General features: G+C 27.6%; 1 protein-coding gene across 1 annotated transcript; it reads left to right on the top strand.

The window, feature by feature from the left end:
• LOC129959794 (histone H3.v1-like) lies at positions 1-26,260 on the top strand. The gene is made up of 4 exons (XM_056072687.1): positions 1-148; positions 20,099-20,290; positions 23,075-23,132; positions 25,182-26,260. Exons 2-4 carry the CDS (start codon positions 20,204-20,206, stop codon positions 25,739-25,741), a joined length of 705 nt encoding a protein of 234 aa, XP_055928662.1. The 5' UTR covers positions 1-148; positions 20,099-20,203; the 3' UTR covers positions 25,742-26,260.
• Positions 26,261-26,620: the final 360 nt, after the last annotated feature.

Genomic DNA, 26,620 nt, shown 5'->3' with positions numbered 1-26,620 from the left:
TCGCAGCTTTTCGGATAGCCTTGCATTTCTAAAAGAGACCGGGAAGCCGCGAAACGGATGGAAATAGCATCACGAGAAGGTACAGACAGACAAGAGTCGTTCTACTATCTCACCCTCTCCTGATCCCTCAGCTTCGGCAACCGAAATCGTAAGTACCCTCCAACTACTCTTAATTATTTGTCAAGTGTAATTAAATTCTTTATTATTTGACTGTCTAATGTAAACGAATTTCGATTTTCAACTTCCTTTGGTGTTGATTTCAGTCTTAAGAGTGTAATTACTTCATAGAGAACGTTTTATTGGTAATTTTATATGAATTTAAAAGTTAGGTGGCCAAGATTTTGTGAAGTATGTAAGTTGCTAATCATAACGAGACATTTTTACTAATATTAATTATATTAGAAATAATTAGGAAAAAATATTAAAGATTTTACCATAAATATTGGAAGAATGGGGTATATAGTTGAGCGAAAGAATACCTATTGCATTTTACTGCATATTTATGATATGAATTGAAACTTCTATCGGGAAAAAAATTATGATCAATTTTGTTCCAAAAAGCGAAGATTTCCTTAAAGAATATTTAGAATTTATGATTTTCTAGAATTGAAAACTCTTATATAGTTTCAATCAATTTTTAATGTGAATATAATTTTAAAAGTAGAAGTAATGTCAGGAAAAAATTTTAATAAATCATTTAAAAAAATCACCCTTTTATTTTTCTCCCAAATATCTTTCATGAATGTCGGTATGAAAAAAATTTAGAGAGAGTTTTGGTCTATTCTATTTGATAACGAAGCACTGAATGATTATTTCCTTTCTGAAACTAATTTAAAGAATAAAAATTTTCTTTTACTTTTTCAATTGTTTAAAAGTTTATATGATATAAAAATATATATTGCCGAAATAAAAATAATAAAAATATTTCCATGTTTCCGTACTCGTTATTTTAAAAAGTAAAGATGATTTTTAAAATAACGAGATTTTAAATAATAAGATTTTTTAAATTATCTACTTTGTATCTAAAAATATGCTATCAGAATTAAAACATTTTCTAATGCATTATTCGGTTTCTTTGATGAAATTTTGGGGACAAAATTTAGAATGAGAATCATCAATATGAATTATTTATTTTTCATTTCCTCTCATTTATGAAAATAGTGCATTCCTCGGAATTTGAATAAAAGCTAAATTTATTTGACCGCAACTCGACAAGAAATTAATTATAATTACTTGAAAAATTAGATTCTTAAGTGTCTAATAAGATTCCCTTTCTGTATTAGTAATGTGTTTCTATTTTGATTCCTACTTACTGCCGAATATTTGAAATGTTTATGAATTATATTTAATTTTTTGTTCTATGGTGGTTTAATATTAATTTACAATATTGCAAATGCAATAATCCGAAGCATGGGTAACAAGCAAGTCATTGGAATTATTAATGCATAGCTAAGATGTGCATTGAAAGAGCTCGTAATTTTAAAACAGTTTGAATGAATATATTTTTTTCCTAAAAAGTTTGGAAGCAGGAAGCGTATTAACCATAGAATCCCTACAGTTGTAATTTAAAACTTATTTATATGAAATTAATTAATTGCTATAAGGTTCACTTTTTTGGAACTGTAAAATCAGTTTTCATTTTAATTTAAGAGGAGATAATCTTTTGTAAAGGTGGAGTCTGATTATTTGTAAAGAAAATAGGTATATTTATTTCATAAATTATGAATTATTTAAAAAAATAATTAGGTGATAGAATCTTGAAAACATCTCCATCTATACTACTAATAATAAAGCTGAAAATGTATGTGTATGTTGGTGCTTTACAGAATCTACATGTTTGAGCTATAACTAAAATTTTCCGATTTTTTTTTTTTTTTTTGGAAATTTTGCTTATAATTTTATTTAATTGAAAATTTAAATCAATGAACCGGATATTTATGTTTTCAATAGCGTTATGATGCCATCCTATTTCCATCTCAGTGGAAAGATTCATATCAACAAAACTTTTGAAAGACAATTAAAATAACATGGATTTAATGATCAGACATTTGATGGTATCATGGACATATATATATAAATGATTTAACAAAAATGAAATATAACGAATATTCTTTTCGAACTGACTGGTCACCCGAGGCTGAAGATATTTTAATCCTTAGTAAAATAATGATCAGTCATATTCAAATAAAACAGGATTAAATGAGTCAACCAACGTTAAGGTGTCGATAACAACGTACTCATGAAAAAATGCATTAATTTTAAATGCTCAAGAGTGAGATATTTTATACTCCTATCTTGATTAATCTTAACTAATAATCACACTGATAGTGATCTATTTATGTCTTTGTTTACTCATATTAATGAAAATCTTTGACATGATGGTTAAAAGAAACATTTCAAAGAGTAATCTGTGCTAAAAACAGTTATTTAAAATCAAATAAACTTCAAAAATACAAAGAATAGAGCAAATTTATAAATTTACCCATCATATTATTTTGATTTTTGTCTTTTTAATTATACATGGGAAATTCTGATTTGAAGATGATTATGACCAGTAAGGAATGGAATTTAACATAGTGACATTATGTTATAATGATAACATGTAGACAGCAATATTTAACAAATGAAGAATTATTTGAATATTTTTTGTCTCCTTTTTAAGCACATTTTGTTCAATTTCGTACTTTAAAGTCTGTTAAGACGAGTAAAGTCATTAAGCAGAGAAAATTGTATTGTTTCAGGTTTAAATAAATTTACTTATGGATAAAATGAAAACTTTACTTTTTAGAATACCAAGTATATAGAAAATATTGTAATAATCGAAAAAATTCGAACTAGAGATTTTGACGAATTTTCAGGTTTCAGAATTTCTTGAGTCCCGAGAAACACATTTTTAACATTACGTCAGTCTGTGAACAAGAGAAGTCAAAAACGCTTGGAACCAAATGGTTTAAATTTGATATATAGAATTACGACTAAGTTTGTATGTTTTTAACAAATTTTAAATGACGAAACAATTAGTCTGTCTGGCTGGTTGTTCAAATACAAGTGAACTCGATGATCGCAAAGCGTAAAGAGCTAGGGAGGTAAAATTTAGTACACATGTTTAGCATCTAAAATATCGATATTTATTAAATTTTGAACCAATTTCATCAAACGGCTGATACGATATTTGAGATTTTGAACGAATCCCTACGTTTCAGACTTCCCTGAGATCGAAATATACATCTTTGGAATTATGACCGTCTGTTTGTGAATATGATAAATAAAAAATGCTTTGAGCCAGGCGGCTGAAATTGAATTCCTTAATTTCAGGTAAACGGAAAATATGCTTTCATCTCTATAATTTTAACTAGCTCAATTGATATTTTGCTTCTTAAAATATTAAAGTATTGTATTGTCATATTTAACAAACAAATGTATTCAATTTTAAAAATAAAGAATGTGCAAATTAGTAAAAAAAATCTATTTAAAAGAAATTTTATAAGAAATATCTTCTTCCATAATTCTCTAAATTCATAAGAATAGAAGTAAAGAGGATAGAAAAAAAGTAAATAATCTTCCGATGACATGTCATAAGTTTAGGTTAAGAATCAGTCGAAAAAAAGGGCTGAATGCAATTTTTCAGATCTTAATTTCTAAGCCACTGGCGTATCAAAAAGTTTTTGAGGAAAAAGTTTATGATGTGATCTTTCTTTTATTTTGAACTATTTTTTTATCTTCAATAATAAGAGAGTTATGGAGAAATAAAAGGCACTCCCTTTTTTTTTTCAAATGAAACCAAAGGACGTGAAATCAGTACAAATAGTAAAATTCAATTTTGATTTGTTTTATAATTCATTTAGCTAAAAAGTTGATTTTTTTATTTATTAACCAGTGTCACGCACACTGCTTTATTTTCTCCTACGTTAGTGAGTAGTGTACTTAACCTCTAATTTTACAATAGATTTCTAAGTGTTTTGAAGAATGATGATACTGAAAGGATTCTAGGGTTCTGTCTTTCTTGTTTTGGGGGCTACCTATTTTAGAACAAAGGTTAGGATTGTGCATCAGCCAAAGAAGTGTGTCAAATGGCATCCTGGCTCTCAAATAAATGCAACACAAGTGATTCAGTCTATCGAAATGTGAATAATTGAGGAAGTGTGCCTTGCTCCTTGGCGATAACAAAGAAGAAAATAATCACCTGTGACTAAACAGTTGGCTTAAAATGCTTGGCGTATTTAGAAGGATATTTGCATTTTTTTGTGTGCACTTTCTTACGCAATCATATGCAAATTTTTAAAGAAAAATAGAGTGATCAATCATACAACCTATGATTTTTGGGATTAAACGTTCAAATCCTCTTTAATTTTTTTTCCATAAATTCAGTCACATAACCTTTCTGGTAGTCATATAATGCGAATGAAATGTCAAAAATAATGTTATGTACTCTGGAAGAATATTAGCCATTAAAGATTAAACTGTATTGATTTTGCTTTGAAAAATGTATTTGAACATGAATCATTGATGTCATTTCAAATTACATGGTATTAGTTGTTTTTTTTTATTTTGTAGCTAAAAGTTACAATACACTGCGATAATATTAAATGGGTATCAATTATCCTATTCTAATCGATATTAAATATTTGTAGAAAAATTAATGACTGTAAAACTTTTAAAGATTATTCCAGGCATTTTTTTTTTTTTTTTTTTTTTTTTTTTTTTTTAATAATTCGTCTTCCTCGAGATTTGGTTTAATCTGCATATCTAATCAACGAGTTCCTGAATTTCAAAATCGCTTTTAATAATTTGGCCAGAACAAATGAAATCTGAAAAAACATTTATTACCAATAGAATAAACAAACTCGCTTTCTAATGCTTATTTTTCTCAAGAACTGAATTAAATTCTTTTAATTTTTTAAAAAGTAGGAAGATAAAGAAAGATTTTATCATATCACTTTTTAAATTTCTGCCTTCAATATGAAAGTACTGCCATTTAATAGATAAAAAAATGATGGTTATTTCATTTTTTTTATATATAGCAACATGATATCCAATTTAAAAAAATTCTAAATAATATTCATTCCAATTATGGTATAGCATATATTAAAGCAAATCATGGCATCATATTATTCAGTTAAAAAGCAGGAAAAATGTGCACTAAGAAATACCAAAATTGCACATAATTAAGACCCATTTTTAAGCTATGATATTAAATCCTAAAACACGAGGATGAATAAATAAGGAGATAAGAATTGTGTGGAAGCAGGCGCCTAGAAGATAATTCGGAAATGATTCTCATTTCAGACTTCTCGGTCACATATCATTCATAATGTGAGGTGAAAAATGGTAATTCCGATGTTATATCCTTCAGTGATTATTGTAGGCCACATTAAAAATATACTCTACAGTTAAGGGCTAGGATGCAATTCATTAAATCATTTTTAATTAATGACGAAAAAACTAATGATACTGTTTTGATTGCTGTTTAAGTTTTTTTTTTATTTTCGTAAATTAAAAAATAATATTGCATTTAAGTCTTGATAGTTTGTATATAAATATCTTAATTTATATTTTAGTTTTTACATTGGACAACTTGGCAATCTGATTGTAAATAAGTGATAAAATTCAAGAGTAAAAAATACACATCATTATGAGATTAAATAAATACGAATTAATGAAAAGTAAAATAATTAAAATATATACAATATTTTTAAACAAGGTCATATTAAAAATAATTTTTCTATAGAGTCAGCTGTGCTCTAGTAATTTACGCAAAATCTCGAAAGCACATCTTATAAGTGAAAAAGAAAGTGACGTTATAGTTTAGTTCAAGACAGCGTTAAAATATGTATTAAATGTCATGCGCGATTATGTTGTCGTATGACTATAAAATAGTATGAAAGTATTTCATAATTATTATCATGACTTGTTTATTTTTTACTTTCTGAAAAAAGAAATTTAAGTGAGAAATTTGACGGAAAAATAAAACTGTAAGAAATTTCACACATCATATTCATAAACACACATTATGATACATAAATATAACCGAGTAATTACATATGTTGGACTAATAAGCAGACTTGTAAATAGATAGTGGTATAGACATAATTCATAAGTGATTTTTCAGTCTTGAGGAATCTAAAAGGCTCATATTCATCAAAATATGGATAAAAATTTTCTAATGATTGGAAAAATATTTTTCGACGCAATTTTTTACTCAAAAGTCTAATAAATCGATTTATTGTGCTCGTATTTTGTAATGAAGAAAAGATGTGACTTAAAAATATACAAATATAATCCTTTACAATTATTAAAAGTCTATTATTATGCATACCAACAATTGCGGGTTAGAGATTGAGATGTGTTTAAATCTTCAAATAAATATTCAAAACTAGTTAATATACCCGGCATTCGCAGAATTAAAAACTTTTCATGTATAATATTTTTAATATAAAGAGTATTTTTGTATAAAAGATTATAACAGACAAAATCCTTTTGTCGTCTGAAACTTTGCCATCTTTTATCGACTGCTTTTTAACTAAAATTAAAATACCATTTGAACTAGACGATTTTTAAAAACCATCGACAGCTAATTTTCTTCATAAAAATTGTTATAAATAGGTTACATTAAAACTGCAAATTTTGTTCTTAAATACAAGATGTGCTCAAGTTCTTAAATACAAGAAGGACTGATTTTTTTAAGTGATTGATTTAGGTTTCATTTTAAATATGGTTAATTCACCACTTTAAAATTAATAAAAGCATTGACAAAAGGAGAATTAAAATAAAAGAGAAATTAAAAAAAATATTTGTAATAAAGTAGTTCAAAGTGTAAAAATAACAATATTTTTAAGGATTTCTAAATCATTGAATTTTTTAACTAATTTTTGTGTTTTTAAAATCTGACAGTATTGTTCCTCTTGTATGCTAGATACAATAAGTGTGTAAAATTTGGTTGTATTCAACCTGCTTGTTTAGGAGGATATTTTGAACATACATATTTACAAACCGCGATAGTTTCTACTTATATTAAGATGTGCAAAGTCTGTAGCCAGAATTTTCCATTTTTACGAAATTCTCTCCTTTGTAAAAGAGCTTTTGATAGATAGTAAAGAAAAGAAGAACTTGTTAAGTCCTTTGAAATAGAAACAAGCTCGTTGTTCAAGAAAAAAGAAAATAGATTCCTGATAAATTTTGGTCTCCATCCAAAAAGTCTGCAAGAGAAGATCATTTCCGTGAAGATCAAAAGAATGGAAATCAGTTTGATGTTCTATGGACACGTGCGTGTCAGCTGTCAGATATTTCTCTTGTGGGTGTTAAAGCAACACTTGAATACCTGTTTTTAAGATATATATCGGAAAATTTATTTTTATTTTCGATTCGGAAGCATTTTTATAAAATATTTTTTTAATAAAATACTTTTATTTAAATTGGCTTATTTCATGGAATTTTTTGATCGATTTTTTTAGCTTCTTATGTATTAGATTTTTATGTATAGATTATGTATAGTTTTTTATGTATTAGATTTTTTAGATTTCTTATGTATTAGAGTTTTGAAAACTTTGTACAAGTATGAATTCTTTATAACAATGCTTTATTTTAATTATTTTTACTGCGTAATTCATCAATTAGTTAATTGATTTAACTAATTTTTATTTCATAAGCGCGAAAACCTCTTATTTACGAAGAGATGGATTTTCAGCTATCTTAATATTTATTTCAATGATTATAAACCAAATACTATTAGAAAATAATTGAAATAAATAATTTCCATATACCATCAATAATTTTCAATAAGTACACTAATAAAAACAGTGCATTAGAAAGTTTTTTTAATAAGTTTATCTTGTTATGAAACCAAACAATTAAATTTGTTTGCTTTAAATCGCTAAATAAAATTTTGCCGGAATCAAGTAAATTTTTAAGTTATGAAAAATCTTATTACATTTTATAACGCAAGTAAAAATAAAATGTCTAATTTATAATGTTTTTATTAATAGAATACGTACATTTAAAACAAAATGTTTAATGATAAAGTAAGATTTTAAAAAGTTTTGAAAAGAATGATAATCGAATAAAATCGAAATCGAATGGAATTTTTTGAACATTTAGGGTTAACGGAATAAAAATACCTCTGCAACTGAATTTAATAAATATTAGGAAGAAATTTTATTAAAATGGACTTTGCGAAAAAATCTTACAATGCGAATGTTTTGGAATACTATAAAATAATAGTTAAATGTTTCTGTTTGAAACTGTTAATTAAAAATTATGGGTTGAAATCATGTCACGATGGTTTTGATATCTTGAAAATTTCATGAATAAAATATTATTTTATGAAGCCATATTTCTGTAGACAATGTGCCGTTCCAAAATTATTCTTCAATCCGTAACAGATTAAACAACATTGTAAAACAAATTGATTTTCTTTTGTATTATCGATTTCATTTTGAAATCCAATGTCCCTTTGCTTCATAAATAAATTCAATAAAATGCCTAATTAGAAAATTATTTGCTTAATCATTATAATATTATTTATATAATCAATACAATATTTGTAAGTGTAAACGTGTCATATTTGTAGATTACAGGTATATCAGAATTCATAGCAATTTTAAAATTTTCTATTTCGCAAAGCGAATGAAAATAAAGAGATGCCGTTTATACAAGAAAAATGGAAACGTGGCTGGAATTTCTTAAAAGAAATTAGAATTTATTGGCGACATGATTTTCAGTTTTAACTATAAAAATATTGTTGCAGTTGTCAGAACAATATGTTACGTTTAATATTGATGAGAATAAAGGATATGTTCAATGCGCCGCCCTCCTTTCTATAGCTCAAGTATCAGGAAAAGAATCACACAATTTTATTGTGTGATTGATGACTGGGAAAAAAGCATTTTTCTATCTTCATTCGCATATTAATTACTAATTTTAAAATTGCTCTGAATTTTTCAAATACATTGAATTACACATAAAATAATTGCTATAAACATAAATTTCAAAATTTCGATAGTGATGCATATTTTTATAAATGTTATGCAACGACTAGTTTTATATTCTAGAAAGAATGTAAGAAAAAATTTCGTTCAATTGAAACATATTTGGAATGGACAGTTAAAATTTCACTGTAAAGGTTTCATGTAGATTCATGTCATTTGATAGTAGTATTTTTACCAATTATATATGAATGCAATTTAATTAAAAGGAATTACGTAACATGGAAAAGAATCTATGAAACTAAAAATAAGGTGACGAGAAAAAAACTTTAGCTGATGAACTGTGCTTAGATTAACTCAGGAGCCATCCAAGTGGAAGCTGATGATATAATTATCTTTAGACAAGTACTTTCAGAAGTGCTTAGGCTGCATTTCCTTACACCAACGAACTCGTTTTTTCGTTGGTGTGTGGGTTTACTTTTCTGTGCTAGCAATTATTGTAGTAAAGTGTGTCCCAAAATTAACACAAGATTTGAATTTACCACCATTCGAGCAGTAAAGTGTTGGCAACCCTATAAAAAAAACCCCTTTGACAGTTGATAGTTTTGGATTAGTAAAAATGGAGTGTTACACGATTGAACAACGTGTTAACGCAAGATTTTATTTAATTAAAAAAGCACAGTTCTTTCTTTAAATTGTTATATTTTTATTGAATCTTAAAGTACACAGGATAGGGTTATGTATGGAATAACACAGAGGGCAAATGGCTTCCCCGGCTTTCCTGTCACATAGTACTGTTTTGTCGAAATTTTCCATGGCCATTTTGCATAAATGTGGCTAAGTTTCGCAGATGCAGCGTTGAATTTCCTCCCACAACGCATGTGTGGCATGGAATTTTGATTTCAAATAACCCTATAAAAAGTAATCCAATGGTGATAAATCACACGATCTAGGGGGCCAATTCTCAAAATTTCAAACGGTGGTCGCAAGACTTTCATTATTTTTGAAACATTAGTGAAAAAAGAAAATACGTTGTTCTATCGCGTAAAGCTCTATTTTTACTAACCCTAAACTATCAATTGTCAAATTGTTTTTTAGTAGGGCTGTCAACATTTTACTGCACAAATGGTGGTAAATTCAAATCTTGCTCGAGACACCTTTCATTATTATTCAAAGAAATAACCTTTCTGTTGCAGAGCTTCATGTCGTGATCATGTTGGTAAAATGCTTTATTGTTTAAGAAATGGCCTTAAAATTTACTTTCAGAATTTTTATATTCAAGCCCAATAACAAGCCATTTTTATAGAAACTGAAACTGTATGAAGCTGACGTTTCTTGCTCAGTTGTTCAAGAAAATATTTTATGGTGGTGTAGAAGAATAGATAAAAAAAATCGAACTAAGCATATTTTAAGTTTCGAGTTAAAACTGAGATTCATACAGCAGAAATATAATTATATAAGTACTATGAATAATTTCATCGCATTTTTAGTTTCTTGTAGAATTCTTTATTTTTGTCTGGAATTCTAAAGCAATTTCTAATTCAAATTAAGGAAAATTTTTATTGTAAAAAAGACAGAAAAGTGAAAAAAATATTTTTTTCTCTATATATAATTATATGAAAGATAGGAGACAAAATACATAAAAACAATAATCCTTGTTCGACGAAAATAAGTAATAGGAATTTTGTGTCATTAAATATGGTTAGTATTGTTCTGCTAAAAAGCCATACAATTTGCGGGGTAAATGTAATCCATTACTTTGACAAAGTACAAAGAAAATGATTCCGCTACAGGAAAAATCGTAGAAGTACAATTTCAAACTGCCAAATTAAGTTACATTAGATTGCCGCAGAAAGTATTGCCTTTGATTCGATAATGTAGAATTTCGATGTATTTTTGAGGTTTATGGCCTCAGCAGACGTTTAACCACAAGTGAGAATTGCTTTGCAAGCTTTCCCTAACAACTATGCTGCTGTACGTAGATTCTTCAAACGAGCGTTATAATCCTTCAAAAACTGGAAATCAGGAATTCGTTTCTGTTACAAATTTGCAAAAGTGTCATGATATATCGAGATAAAACACGCCAATTCACGTTTTCATTTTTCAGATTGTTTTTTTAAAGTATATATATATATATATATATAATCCCAGTTCTATAAATTACATCTGTTGTTCTGCAAAAAAAGAAAGAAAAACTGATAATTTTATTCAGTTCCTGAATTAATTTAAAGTAGGAAAAAGGAGTAATGATATTAGAAGGGAAAAACCATTATATTAAACGGATACGCTACAGATTTAATGTTGCAATTACAGAAAATCAGAAATAAAACTAATTCCGTGTTTAATTTTTCTATCAGTAATCAAAATATTTACGAATTATATATTTGAAATATCGACAAATGAATCTTTTACGATTCAATGAAAGATGAAGTTTTATTACTATTGGCATCGTTGAGTTTGTTTAATATCTTTTGAAATTTCCAAGGTAAGTTTTAAAAAATGCAAAATGTGATTTCAATAGAAAATTTATTCATCCAAATGTACCATTCTTTTTTTGTGACAAATATGTGACTAAAGTGTTACATTGATTATTGAAAGTTTTGTTCCATAATTACATTTTTTTGCAACTATTTTATTGAAAGTTTTGTTGCAACTATTGGCATCATTATTTGTATAATCTTTGACCCCTTGAAGGGCAGTTTATTCTCAGTAGCACTGTTCAGGCAGACAATTTAATATTCTTAGTTTTAAAAGAAGGGATTGATATAGAAATTTGCGAGGTTTTTTATAAATAAAAATTTTTATGAAAAGCATTAACTCTCAATAATTTCTGGTGAGTGCTGCTCGCCATTATCAGTTTTCTCAAGAAAGTTAAGAGTTCTTATTTCATTTCAGTTCAAAATGTTAATAATCTGTTAAATAATCCAAGAGTCATGCAGAATTAATTATTAACTCCCTCTCTACTACAAATTAAACTCAAAGTTTTTCTCTAATAACTCTTGTTCTTTAAAAATCAAAAGATATATATATATATATATATATATCTTTTGATTTTTAAAGATTTTTTTTGATATATATATATATATATATATATATATATATATATATATATATATATATATATATATATATATATATATATATATATATATATATATATATATATATTCTTTCCGCATTTCTCATGCACCTTTATTGAACTAGTGCATAATTATCTATGTATAAAGTATTATAAAATAAAACAAAAAGTATAAAAATGCTAGTAATACATATTATAATTTTATGATCACTATTCATCAGAGAAAAAGACAAATTTATAACTTTCCTACAGGCAGTTTGACAAATTCATACAATTACGACCATAACTTAAAATGATCTAATTTGGTCTCCTTTATAATAATGAGGAATAGGCGTCCACTTCTGTCACATTCATGGCAGGCACGGCTATTCCTCATTGTATTGCAGGCATTGCTATTCGATTTGTGAATTCGTACCATGTTTAATTCTGATGTGACCAATTCATAATTTTGCCCAATTTCCTTGGTTTTAGTTCTCAATACTCGTCATATTCTCATGCATCAGTTTTAAACGTGAAATGTATAAAAATTTTCATTTCTACAATTCAATGACTTTATCTGTCGTATTTAGAATTTTATATTTTAACCTACACCCGTTTTTATTTGAAACGTATCATCTTATCTCCTTCTGTGTTTGCATATCTAAGAAATGCTTACAATGGTTCAACACATTATTTTATATCCTATCAAAATTACTTGAATGTTTTCAAAAAACTTTGTTTCAATGCAGCATGTCCTTCTGTACAAAAAAAAAATGATATTTATAACACATAATACCTTTGAGAAATAAAGACAATAATTAAAATAAAATAAAAATTATAAAAAAAACGAAATTTACTATCGCAAATTTCACGTTATCCTGTAAGAACTTTATTATTTTTTATGTTATTTTTTGTCTTAATTAATTTAAGTCATTAACCAGTTTGAACAGGTTTGAAACACAATCACGAGACTTCTCTATCGGTCTCTACCCTCTCTCTTTCTCTCTCTCTCTCTCTATCTATCTATCTATATATATATAATATAATTTTTTTTAATTTTCATTTTCAATTTTTCTAGCTGCAAACAAAGTTTTGGAGCTCGACCGATTTTGCGATGAAAAAAAAACCCATCGTTTTTCCAAATATGGACGCATGCGTAATCTGATAGTATCGTGATTATTTCAAACCGGTTAAAACTGGTTAATGACTTAAATTAATTAAGATAATTCGTAAGAATTTAGAGAATGTATAATTTGAAAATCAAGTTGTGACTTTAATTGGCGATAAATCGCCAAATGTGACAACCTTCTGCATTATTTTCTAATAACCTTATTTTAATTAGTTGAAATTATCCCTGAACCAACAATATTTATCGATTAAACAAACAATGTATTAACTTGTTCGGTTTATTTTTAAAAAATGTTGCGCAAGTTAGGCAATAGCATTGTGATTTCCAAGGGAAATACTATAACAGCAGATGATAGATAATACAGTGAAAGCCGACTCCAAAATAAAACTACATTAGCAGACGACAGATATTTCAAAAGTTATACTGTGAAAGCCGACTCCAAAATAAAAAAAGGGATAAATCGCCAATTTGTTGCCTTCAAATCGCTTCAAAAACTTCAAGTCAAAACAACATCATATTCTCACATGATAATAATTCTTCTGCAAGATTTCCAATTCAAATTCTAAAAATACAGCGAGAAAGAAAGAGATAAAGTGAAATCATTGTCTCTGTCTCCGACGTGATTTAAACAAAACAAGGTATGCAAAGGAAGGTCGGACGGAACAAAACCGTTAGCCTAATCGCTGTGCAGCATGGTTTTGTCCCTGACTGACACTTGCACTGTTTATTCTAAATATTTTACTTGTTAAATATTTTTTTCAGAGGCTATGAATAAAATTTCAGGTTCAATGTTATTTCCTGAATATGCAAATTAGCATGGAAATTCTGGGTACCTAAATATTTAATTTCTATTTTTATTAAAATATTTTTATAATTAAATCCAAAGGTTGCCGTTTTTAATTTGTCATGCTTCCAGTTAGGTATACATAAAAGACAAAGCACGGAAATTTTGCCAACATCGAAAAGACTCGCCTCCAAGTAGAACATAAACAAAGCCCTGGCAGCTATGAATAGAAACCTTGTTCTGAAAAGTAGACTGGAAACGAAACACTAAGTTGCATAGAATAGGCAAATGGTGGTAAACACTCATTTTTTTTGCTATGATAGGAAACAATTTGACTTATCTCATTTAATACTTTCAATTAAGATTAGTATTTAAGAAAATCCTTAATAGTAGAGCAATTAGCATCGATATGAGTAGTAAAGGCTCTTACAATCACACATCCAAAATGTGATCATAAATTAATTGAAAAAATTATTATGTTATAATGGTGATTTGCATTTGGATAAAAGGAGATGCGAGTCGTTATAAACAGATGTTAGACATTTTTTCTGTCTATATCTTTAAAAAAAGAAGCAGGCTTATTTATTTTGGCAAAGTTTTGCTTTGGCAACCAAAGATTGTTGATACAGCTGCATTTGGACTCAAGCGATGGTAAAATTAAGACATCATGTCTTGTCAATTTCTTGCTGTCTAGCATAATTTTTGGTTTACTAGTGTGAACTGTGATATTTTTTTTCAAAATAAGAAACACATTTTGCAATGAATTAGGTATGCATATTTTGACCTTCTTTTTTAATACCCTTAGAAATATTAATTGTCATTTGTTTAAAAAGCTAGAAAATGCCACGGCTTTCTTTTTTATGTTTCATCCAATTATATCTTTTATTGTTTCCAAAAATAAAAATAAATATTTTTTCCGTAATTAAAAAAAATTGAACTGAGAAAGCAATGGATAGTAAATTTTGAACATCCATTTATTTGAATTTTATTATTTTTTTAATAATGAATGTATAGAAATATTTTCCATCGGCATATAGAATTATCCAGCGTCGTTTGTAAAGCTGAGAAAAGTTAAAAAATATTTTGCCGCCTAGTTTTAGTTTTAGGATCTAAGGTTAAACTAAACTAATTTTTTTTATGTTGGATTGTAACAAAAATCAATGAGCTGATTGTAATTTCCATTACATTTTCAATTTACAGGACAATTGGAAATTCTTTCTTTCTTTTCTTTTATTCAGTATTTTTTTTTTAATTTTATGTTTGACAATAATTTTTTTTCTGTTAGTAAATCACCATTTTTTTCAATCCGATTTTAAAGAATAATTTTAATTTGATAATTCATGAATATATATATAGGGAAGACCCCACTATGAGGTAGCAGAGGTTAACGAGAAAAAGGATTCTAAAATTAATGATATGAAACCGCCTAGAGTAAAAAAAATTAATTATGGGATTGCAGATTTCACAATTTAATTTTTTTACGCTGGATTGTTGCAAAGGTTAATGAGCTGAAGTCTGTTGATTCATAATAATATTCTCACATCAGTAGCAGGTTATTGCTAATATTTCCTTTAAATATGATTTTTATTTTGTATTTAGCAATGTATTTTTTTCCGTTAGTGTATCGATATTTGTTTCAAACCAATCGTTGTAATTAATTTACATTTGAATGTTCATGAATGTTATAAATAAAGATCCAGCTGCAAGGCAACTAAACTTTTAATGTTATTCCATATTTATATCAAAAATGTACAAGAAAAAAAAAGGTTGTACTTTTCTGTTTCAAATTTTACTAGGTATTGAATTTTTACTCAAATGAAAATTCTATCTTATTAGAATCTTCTTATTACCTTTTGTGGCATATATCTATTCAAGATACTACTTTAAATAAAAATAACTTTACATGAAATCGATTTCTTTGACGTTGTAGGTACAGCTACACTTAAAATTCAAAATTACCAAAAAAAAATTGTTTATTTTTAATTCAAATGTCAACCTTTGTATTTATTTATCATAATTTCATAATTAACATATTTTTTCTGATATTCGCATTTTTTTCTCATTTATCATATTTGATCGCCTTAAAAACGCGTAAATATACTCGACAATAATTCAAAGTTATTTTTTACTTAAATTTTATGTTTAGAAAGTTAGAATATTGAGAAAATGATTTTATGCTATTTTTTTATTGTCTTGCACAGTACATTATTTTAAATTCTTATATTCTTTTGCCAGATTTTTATTTACCAGATTATATTTCCAAAGAATTGTTAAATTTTTGAACATATTCTATTTATAAAACAAATTTTGAGTAAAATATTTATGAAAATGTTAAGCTAATTTCATGATGCAAGCCAAATCATGATTCCCTTTAACTGAATAGCACTATAAATTTATAAGTAATTTATAGGAATAAAGTTTCAGTATAATGGTCATAGTAATTTTTAATAAACCTATTTACAGCAGTTTTTGAATCATCTTTAGAAAAAAATTATAAAATATATTTAATTTTTAAATTTCATCAAAATTCTTATAGCTATTCTTAGAAAAATATCATTTTCTCCAAAAATAAAGAATTAAATAATGAGTCATTACACTCTGGGAGTTAGATTACATCCTTGGTGCATATGCAGTAGGATTCACTCTTTAAGAACATTTTAAAACTTAAACAAGATTACTTCTTGCTCACTTTTAAGATTACTCTGTCTTCAGTTTAAGGGATTCTATTCGCAACATTGTTATTTTTCAGAGGAAAAATACGATGACAGTTTAACTCTTTTCTTGATAAGAACCTTCAAGCACGAGTTGTTAGATGCATAAAGAACCGTGGCACACCGATCTAATTATAGACATATTGAAGGTATTCAACCTTCCGAGTACTTATTTATTTTCGGTCGGAAAAACTAAACGCTGGTTGAAGTGATTCACCATTTTCCGTCCTCGCCCTACATGTTTTTGCTTTTTTGGCCCAACTTGGATTCGTTTGCCGCAGCTGTTAGTCGCTTTGATTAATCAGAGGGTGGTTTTGCCTTGGGTAAGGAAACCCCTTTCCTAGTTCTAGGGCAAATGTCTGCGATAATGATCTAAGGTCGGCTGGTGTTTTTCATCAGGATCAGCAGTTCTCAAGTCATCGCTGTCAGTACAAAAATGCAAATGTGTGTTTTCATTGAACTCTCTCGAGTTTGTTAGTAGACTCTAAAGTTTATTTCGAATGTAAGTCTTTTTGTTTTAAATTTAACACTCTTAATGAGCTACCAACTCAAGTGGGTGGTAGGCCCATAGATGGCTGATGGGAAACACAATACTTATATTTTGTTTTTGGCTGATGGGAAACACAATACTTATATTTTGTTTTTGGCTGATGGGAAACACAATACTTATATTTTGTTTTTGGCTGATGTGAAACACAATACTTATATTTTGTTTTTGGCTGATGGGAAACACAATACTTATATTTTGCTTTTAGCTGGTGAGAAACAAAATACTTATATCTTGTTTTGAATAGTATAATTTCGAATACTTATAGTTTTTTTCGAATTTAAGACTTTTTTTAAAATTTTACACTCTTACTGATCCACAGACTCAAGTGAGTGGTAGGCCCATAGATGGCTGATGGGAAACAAAATACTTATATTTTGTTTCGAATAGTGTAGCTCGAATAGTATAGTTTCGAATACTTATAACTTATTTCGAATTTAAGCTTCTTTTTTTTTTTAAATTTAACACTCTTAATGATACACCGACTCAATTGCGTGGTAGGCCTATAGATGGCTGGTGAGAAACAAAATACTTATATACAAATTGCATCCATAAATGTGGTGGAAATTATTTATAAAAATAAAAAAAAAATTTATAGTAAATTATAAATGAAATTACAAAGGAGTTAAATCATTATAAGCAAAATTACAAAAGAATGCAAAATAAAAAATTTCAATAACCAAGTGAAATAAGATCCAATAAGCAAACAAACACACGTAGCTTGTTAAAACATTTATTTTGAAATAAATTTAAAATAAAACATCATTTCAAGTTTGGCCCTTTCACATAGGCTTGCACATGTCCTCACATGATTTAAAAATGTTTTTTCTAATTTTAACACATACACCCAGTTGTTTTGTAAATTTATAAACCAAATAGATCAGTATTTATTGATCTAAAAATAAAAGGATCAACATCATTAACTAAGGCAAACTGGGGAACTTAATTTTTTAAATTCTTTTTAAATAATAGGGAAATAATTCCCTAATTATTACTAGATTTTTAAAAAATTAAAAAAATTTACATATTAAAAATTTTTTACATATTTACATTTTTTACATTACATTTACATTACATATTTACATTTTTTAAATATAGCTAAGAAAATTTAAAACCTTCTTTTATGATCGTAGTATTAGTGGAAAAATGAAAATAAATCCCACCTTTTCTAATTTTCGAGTAGTTTATATTGGCCACTGGAAATTTTGGATCTTGCAGAGAAGGAAATCTTAACTGCATATTGGTTCACTTACTAATATAGCAGTTTGAATCGTGCAAAAAAAGCACCTCTCGCGGATATTAATTCTCCTTGAAACATTGGAAGCAATCTGAAAATCAAGACATTTCTCACTTAAGAATAAAGTTAACATTTTTCTTTTATTCATAATCAAAATTTTTACAAAAATCGATATTTTTTACTAGAAAAAGTTTTCTTGAGAAATATTCTATACATGTAATAAATATTTTTTGCATTTTGCAGAAGATGTTTTTGAATTAAGCTACTTCAAATAAACATATTAATAAATATTAATCAATCAATGCATGAATTTTCTGTCGAATATACTAAAAAAATGGATTCAGTTTTTTGGGGATGATTTTTTAAAATTCTTACAGAAGAAATCACGGAAAAGACAAAAATTTATCTTAAATATAAGTAAGGATAAGTTCATTATACAATAAAAATTCATTTAATCGAAGATCTAGTAAATAATATTTTTACTTTCTTATGCAAATACTAAAGCATCACAAACCTGCAAAGTTTTTGGAATCCAGTGTTGAAAGTGTTCATTTTTCTCTTTTGTTTTTCTAATCAACTTTGATGACATGGATGACAGAGAAGTGCATTTTAAATAATTCTACAAAGGAAATTATCATTGTCTTAAAACTTATTGTAATAAAATGTGATATTTTAAGAATAATTTTTGTCACTTCATGCACAGTATTAAAAAATGTCAAAAACTACAGTCTTACGTCTTTTCTCTTTAAATGCTAATTTTTATTATTTCTCCATAAAATTATATATTTTGCAAACATATAAAATCAATTAAACTAAAAATTCATTTTTTTAACTTATATTTTACAAAGTGCGAATGCTCTTATTGCGATGAGTACGAGTAAATATATTGTAAATGTAGTACAATAAAAGTTGTACAATAAAACACTGATATTCTTAAATAAAGAAAGACAAAACACAAAAATTTGAATTAATTTTGAATATATAAATTGAAAAAGAACAGCCGTAATCTGGTTTAATTTCATAGCATTCATTTTCCAACAACCAACTAGTTTCAATTTAAAAGATTTTTTTTTCTATTTTCAATGAAATTTCAACTTAAGAGGATTATCTTCTTAAGTTAGAAAATATAAAAGTATATTTTGTAAATAAAATATTCTGTATTTTGTAATAAATATTTTATACCCATCGATGATTGTCAAAAATTATGAGCTAGTGAAATTCTTTGACAAAACATATTTTAAGCTGAAAGCCCATTATAAAAATTTACTATTCTAAAAAATTCATTTTAATACTTCAGCAAAATTGTCATGAATTTGCCAACTCTGTTTTGTTTTTGATTTCAAAACACTGCACATTTACAATTAATAATCATCCCAATTTCATAAACCTACAGAATCTTTGTTTGGTTCTTCAATTACTAAATGTTTTCTAATCTTTGTATAGGTGTAATCAAAACATAAATACTTTTATCTTTTATCAAAAGAAAAATGTGGATTACTTTACATTCATAATGCATAATGACTATGACATAAATATCTAATTTAATAGATGATTCTTTTTGGAAAAACTGAATTTTCCCCATTCATTTATAAACAGCAACGTATTTCTAAAAATTCATTAACTGATAAAAGTAATTGAAAATAATGAAGCATCTTTTATAAAATACAATAATTAAAACAAGTATCGATATAATTACTCTTTTATTTTACAGGAATTTGCTGCTCTTCAGGCTCGACAGGAGAGTGTTAACGAAAGGGATTAAATTCCATATTCGATTCATTTGATTGTGTGACATCTCGACTTCTATTAATACATAATGGGAGAATCAGGGGAAGAATATACTCCATCAGAATCACCCACTCTTGTCAATATCAGAAGAAGAGACGATATATGGCCCCCAAAAGTAAGTAGAAGAAAACATTGTGATGCATAGAATGAAATATATTTTTAAACGATTTTATTTCAACTAATGTATTTGGGTTTCGATAATTATTTCATGTTTTAGTATAGCAATACAATAGAATATTTAAAAACGTGCTTTGTTTTGTGAATAGTAGGTTATTAAAAGAATCTATAACTTACAAGTCTATGAGAAATGACGGTTGAAGTTAATGCGGCAGTTGAGGAAAGCCTTCCGGTGTATCACTACACATTCCCAAATAGTTCTTATTATGATCAAAGCGCGTTTTAATACTCGTGGGAGTCCCATTTATGTCGATGTTTTCCAATACTTTTACAAGAGGTTGAGGTAGACATCACAATACATTGAAAAAAAAATCTAATATGAATTTTAGGAAATTACCTATTGAGGTAAACGAAAAGATCTACCCAAAAAAGAAATCCAAAATTTTAAAAAGATCTACAATATTAGTGTAAAGTTCTCATATTAAAATTCATTCTTAGAATTTCTTACGTTTTTCATTTATCACATTTACATCGTGGTCGCCAAAGGTGACTAATTTCTAATAGTATGCTAAAACCTTCCATGATTTTAAATGCATAAAATGGTGAATTTCATTGTGAGTATGATATCTACCAACTAAATGACAGATATTAGGAGGACATTATCAAATTATCAAAAATAATTAAAAATTATTTTTTTATTTAGCATTAATGACGTAACATATCCTGTGACAAAAAAGGTAATTTTAATCAAAATGTTTTTTTCTTAAATAGATAAATTCTTAACAAATGTATAACCAAAATGTTTCATCTTAAATTAGTGTATAACTTCTAATTTTTAATGTGGAATTAATTTAAATATATTAGAAAATAAGTACTTTTAACTGAGTTTTTTTAAGGTAATATAAATATTTTCTTATATTTGATATTTCTCTAATGCTTTTTAGCAAAATATGCCTTGACAGCAAGAATAATTATTAGAATTTCAGAAAAGAAATTGAATTTTTCGAAGAATTTTATAAATGTTGGTATTTTTTACTCACCTTTAAAAAATTCAGTTTTTAAACAGGAAATTTGAATTTTTTTTAAAGTTTTTCTTCTCTACCATTTTTATAGAAGCGTGAGTTTTGACAAAATATGAAATGTTTTTTCGAAGGGGGGGGGGTTACAATTACTAAATGTGTGCAAATATGCTAAATATAGCAGCCATAGATCATGAGTTGGTCAGAGTAAATTGTAAGTATCGAGAAATACATTACGTTTCAAGTATTTAGTTCTTCCATTAGCTCGAAATTAGCCAAAATACGCATAAAATATCTTGTATTTAAGGTATTCGGCATATATTTCATCTGTTTTTGAGCTAATACCAAAGTATATTTTTAAATAAAACTTCAAAAGTTTCGAAGCAGGAAAATACAATATCATCGAAAATTACACAGCCAAAATTTATCTTAAGAATGGTTGGTTATATGACTATAATAAAAAAATTCATTAATTTGTTTTTCATGTGTATTTTAAATTTAGATTATTCATTTACAGTTAATGGTGTGAATGATTAAGTCTTTTTTTCTGAAAAAATATTTTTAAAAAAAGGACACGAAAATTTGAAAAACATTTAAGGAATGTAACAGAAATAGCGATTTCTGGTAACAACAAATTTCGCATCTGGTTTCGAAATTCAAAAGTTTTAGCTACTTATTCGGGAAGTAGCATTTTTTTTTATAAATGCAATTTCTTGTTAGGTATTTTGCAGCATTGCTACTTTCTGAGTTAACAAGCCGCCATTGCTTCGACCTATAAATAATTATTATTAAAATAATTTTTGATTTTTACTATCTGTCTGCGTTCACGAGCCAACTTTTATTAATACACAATTTCTTTTTCCAGTCAGTAAGTCTTCTCCCCCCCCCCCCTTTGCATTTTTTTTAAAAATTAAAGTTTCCTTACTTTCAATGTTTGCGATTTTGCGCCTCCAAAAAAAAAAAAAAAACTATTTGTATAATGAGAAGCATTATCTTCAATCGCTTCTCAGATACATGCTTTGTGGAAAATTCTGTCAAAAAAATGTTTTTACCGTAAAACATTTTCAATCAGTATCTCGGAAGGATGCATGAAATAGCGAAAACATGTTTAAATAACTTGTTTTTTTTTATATTTTCATATTACTAGTAAATTAAATTGCATTATATGTTAACGCATATTTAATACATTTAATGAAACAACAGAGTTGTAAAAAATAATGTAAATAATGCATAAAATGTAAAAAAAAACCAATTTGATTTTTTAAAACTTAATTTTAAATTAACTACATTAAAATAATGTTTTTGTTTCAAAATATTTAATAAACTACTAATATTTTTAAATATCATTCCGTAATGATTCCCTTTTTGTAATAATTAAGAATTTTATTTCTTCTGAAAATGTAGTGATCTTAATTGGAAACATATCATGAAAGTCCTCAAAAATAATTTAATTTCGAAAATTTCAGTTAAAATATTCAAGGACATATCTATCATTAAAATATTTCATATCAATATTTTTTTTTGTCTTAAATTTCTTTTATAAGACTGAAAAAGGTATTATTTCAATGTAAAGAAAAAACAAATCTAATGGTGAATTTGTTTAAAAAGGAAATAATAAGCTCATGTATGAAATTAGTTAGTATTCTTTAAGACCAAGTCTAAAATTCATATGAAAATTCATCATTCAATAATTTTGTTCAGATTGTAAGCATTCTCCAGTACTTTAATTAGTGAAATTTTTTCATTCTTTATTTTTTTTTCAGTATTCCACTGTAAGGCATCTCCCTAGAGTCGGTTTCTCTCCAACAATCATGGGGGAAGGTAAACAATTTAACTTTATTATTCTAAGCTTATAATTTTAAATTTTAAAAATAATATCTCCTCAATAAAATAAAACAATATTATAATGCTAAAATGCTCTAGTATTTATCATTAAATTAATGACAGTTGCCTTTTTTAAAAATAAAAATCTAATTACCTTCCAAATACTAAATAATTCTTATAATCATGCTTCCTTTTAAACTATAATTTAATGTTAACTTAAAGTTGATTTTCTCAGATTATTTGGAAATTTATCATTTTCATTTTCACAAAAATCAGCCTGATATGAAACACATATTAAAATTTTGTTTAATGTCTTTCCCATAAACTGATCCTATATATAAATTTATATGAATTCAAATGCAGTTTTACTTGGATAGCATAAATTTCGTTTCATAGCAACTGTCTTATAAACTGTTTTATAACAACTGTCTTATTAAAAGATTATCTTGCAATTATGAAATTAACATTCCAGTCGGCTTATTATTCATAACAGAACTTTCGAAAATTCATATTTGTCTGTCAGAAAATCTGTTTAAAATAATTACCATGTTTTACATTGGTTGTTAGAAAATTGTTTTAGCGAGGTCTTCACTCCTCTTTTTTTCATACATGCAATTCCTTTCCTTTCAACAAGAATCAATAGATTTTCATTTGTTCTTTCTTAACCCCTTCAGTCTTTACTATTGAATGCTTATCTCAATTTATACAAGATGGTCAAAATTAAAACACCTCTACTCTGAGCAGCGAATTACTCAGTGTAAAGGCTTCAAAATTGTTGAACATACTATTCAAGGCATGGGGAAATAGATTACGGGGGGGGGGGACTAGTTTCAGAAACACCAATAGACGGCGCTGTACAACTGAAAAAAAAAACACAAATAATCACACTCACAAAAACATGCGGTATTCCTTTCTAATTTCTATTTCTGATATGAAAAAAAGGAGATAAAAAAGTGATGAAATAGAAACTATCATTGTAACTACACTTTTGCACGGTAAGCACAAAAATTTGCATATACCTTTGATCTGATGTTACTTTTCAAGGCATAAAAGGAATAAAGCTGAGAAAATGTCATTCTTATTAGCGATGGCTTTACGCTTTGCTTGTGAGGTTATTTAATGAAAGCAAAGGAAATCCTGCAGCTGCACTTCGAGAGTTTCATCGACTTGAGAATTTACTCTAAAGACCAAGAGGTACCAAAACATGATCGAAAATTTTGTTGGACCCTAAATGCTATTGCGCCAATACCTTGATTTAATTACCTTTAAGCAAGATGAAACGCCTTCACACATTGGACTCTGTGTACAACAGTTTCTTCGGCAAAATTTTACTAATGATAGAGTAATTAATCGTGCGTTTTCGGCAACCTAAGCATCTCGTTCTACACATCTTAATACCTGTGATTTTTGGCTTTGGGGATACTGAAAAAATATTGTTTATCGAGGAGGTCTGATGACCTTGACAGATTTGAATGACAATATGTGAGAAGCCTCTCAATCGACAATTACGATCCACAATTGTACAAGTTGTCCACAGAATGCAGATTTTACATCTGGAAGAAGGGAGCCATATTGAGAGGTTTCCCTTGCGTTGATAAGATCTTTCTGATTGAGTGTTTGATACGCTCGAATAAATGTGTTAAATGTTACTTTTCAGTGTATTTCTTGTTGTACAGCGCCATCTATCGGTGTTTCTGGAACTAATTTTTTTCACGTTATCCATTTCCCCATGTCTTGAATAGCATGTTCAACAATTTTGGAGCCTTTATACTGAATATTTCGCGGTATAGAGAGCTCAGAGTACGGGAGTTTTAATTTTGATCACCTTGTACATCAGTATATCAGGAAGGCAATAATTCAAGAAATGAATAAATGTATAAAGTCGGAGATGAGAATTTGGTCATTACAAACAAAAGTAAAAACCCAAGTTTTTAAAATGAGTGGTTTGAAAGGAAAAAATCAACTTATACGTTTGAAGGAATGAAGTTGCATTTTCTACTTATATTGACGACATAATCTGAATTTTTAAAATGATTTCATTTGCAGCCGGGAAGGGAAAGAAATTCGTCTGGCCCCCACCGAAACCAGGTCAAGAACATGGCGTTAATGGTGTCGGCCATCTATCCCACGGCAAAGTCCAAGATGCTTGGAATCCTGAAGCCAATGCCCTGGGAAATAGACCTCCACCTTTCGCTCCAAGAACAGCCCCTGTACGTAGGTGTACAGACGAGATTTGGCCACCAAAGGGTAGCGAATATCAACCTCACATGGCATCCTCTCCAAAACCAGTGAAGTCAATGGGAAGGTTTGAGGACTATATAAAATACAAAAGAGGACCATCCGTTCCACCTACTTACAGAATGCCACCAGGAACCCAACATATCCAGTACACGGAATTGGAAGGCGAATATATACACGAGTCCAAGACGACAACTACTACAATGATGTCAAACAGCACGGCTGTTCGAAATGAAACTCATGTCACCTTCCAACCCCAACCTACCACTAGGAGGATAGAACCAGAGGAAGAAGAAGAGGAGGAAGAAGAGGAGGAAGAAGAAGAGGAGGAAGAGGAAGAGGAGGAAGAAGAAAGTGATGAAGAATAATGTGTGATCATGATACATACGTAATAGTGGGATTCCTGAGGAAAAAGAGGCGAAGATATGTGTTGTCATCGTGATTTCATTTTTGTTACCGAAATGTATATCTGCGCGTGAGGATATGTAAAGCAAAATTTTTTAAGTGTCGAATCTACAAATCAAAACCTTTTAGTTGAGAAGCTTTAGATAAGTATTGTTATGTATTTATTTGAAAAGACACAGAAACATTTTGCTTTATTCCCTCCAATAAGCTGCATTCAGCTTTATAGTAAAATTAATTGCTTTGAAGAGGTAGTAAACCACTTTTATTATTAAATTTAAAAAGTAGAGATTTTTTTATGTTGTAGCATATGCTTTTATATCTCATAATGCATTCAAAAAGAGACTGGAAAAAAAATACCTATCTTTTCAACATTTTTTTTTCTTTCAATAGTCTGTAAATTTGCGTTTTTATGAATTATATTCAGTAAATGCAACTTTAGATTAGAGTGCTGCTTTTTTGACGATTTTTTGATTTTTTTTCAATTAAAGAAAACCTAAAAAATGCATAATCAATTAAAAACGTATTTTGATCTCATGTGTCTTTGATGTTACATGTGTGAATAAAACTGTTATTCCATAAAAGCTTATAGTCTTTTATTTCTGTGAAAATATGTTATGTATCCTTTTTGTTTTCACATTTTTAAATAATACATTCTATTACAATAATCATGTTTAATTACGATTAGAAATACATATTTAATTTATTAACTATATATTTTGATAATAAATTATTCATCAGTAAAAATATTTTTTTTAAAAAATTCACCAAAAATTATTTTGTGAAATAAGAGATAAAATTATATATTTACAAGAAAACTAAAAATAAAGGTATCAAGAAGACAA

This window comes from Argiope bruennichi, chromosome 2 (genome assembly GCF_947563725.1).
Source record: "Argiope bruennichi chromosome 2, qqArgBrue1.1, whole genome shotgun sequence".
NCBI lineage: Eukaryota > Metazoa > Arthropoda > Arachnida > Araneae > Araneidae > Argiope > Argiope bruennichi.
Note: the sequence above shows the minus strand (reverse complement) of the source record. Positions and strands in the feature narration are given on the sequence as shown.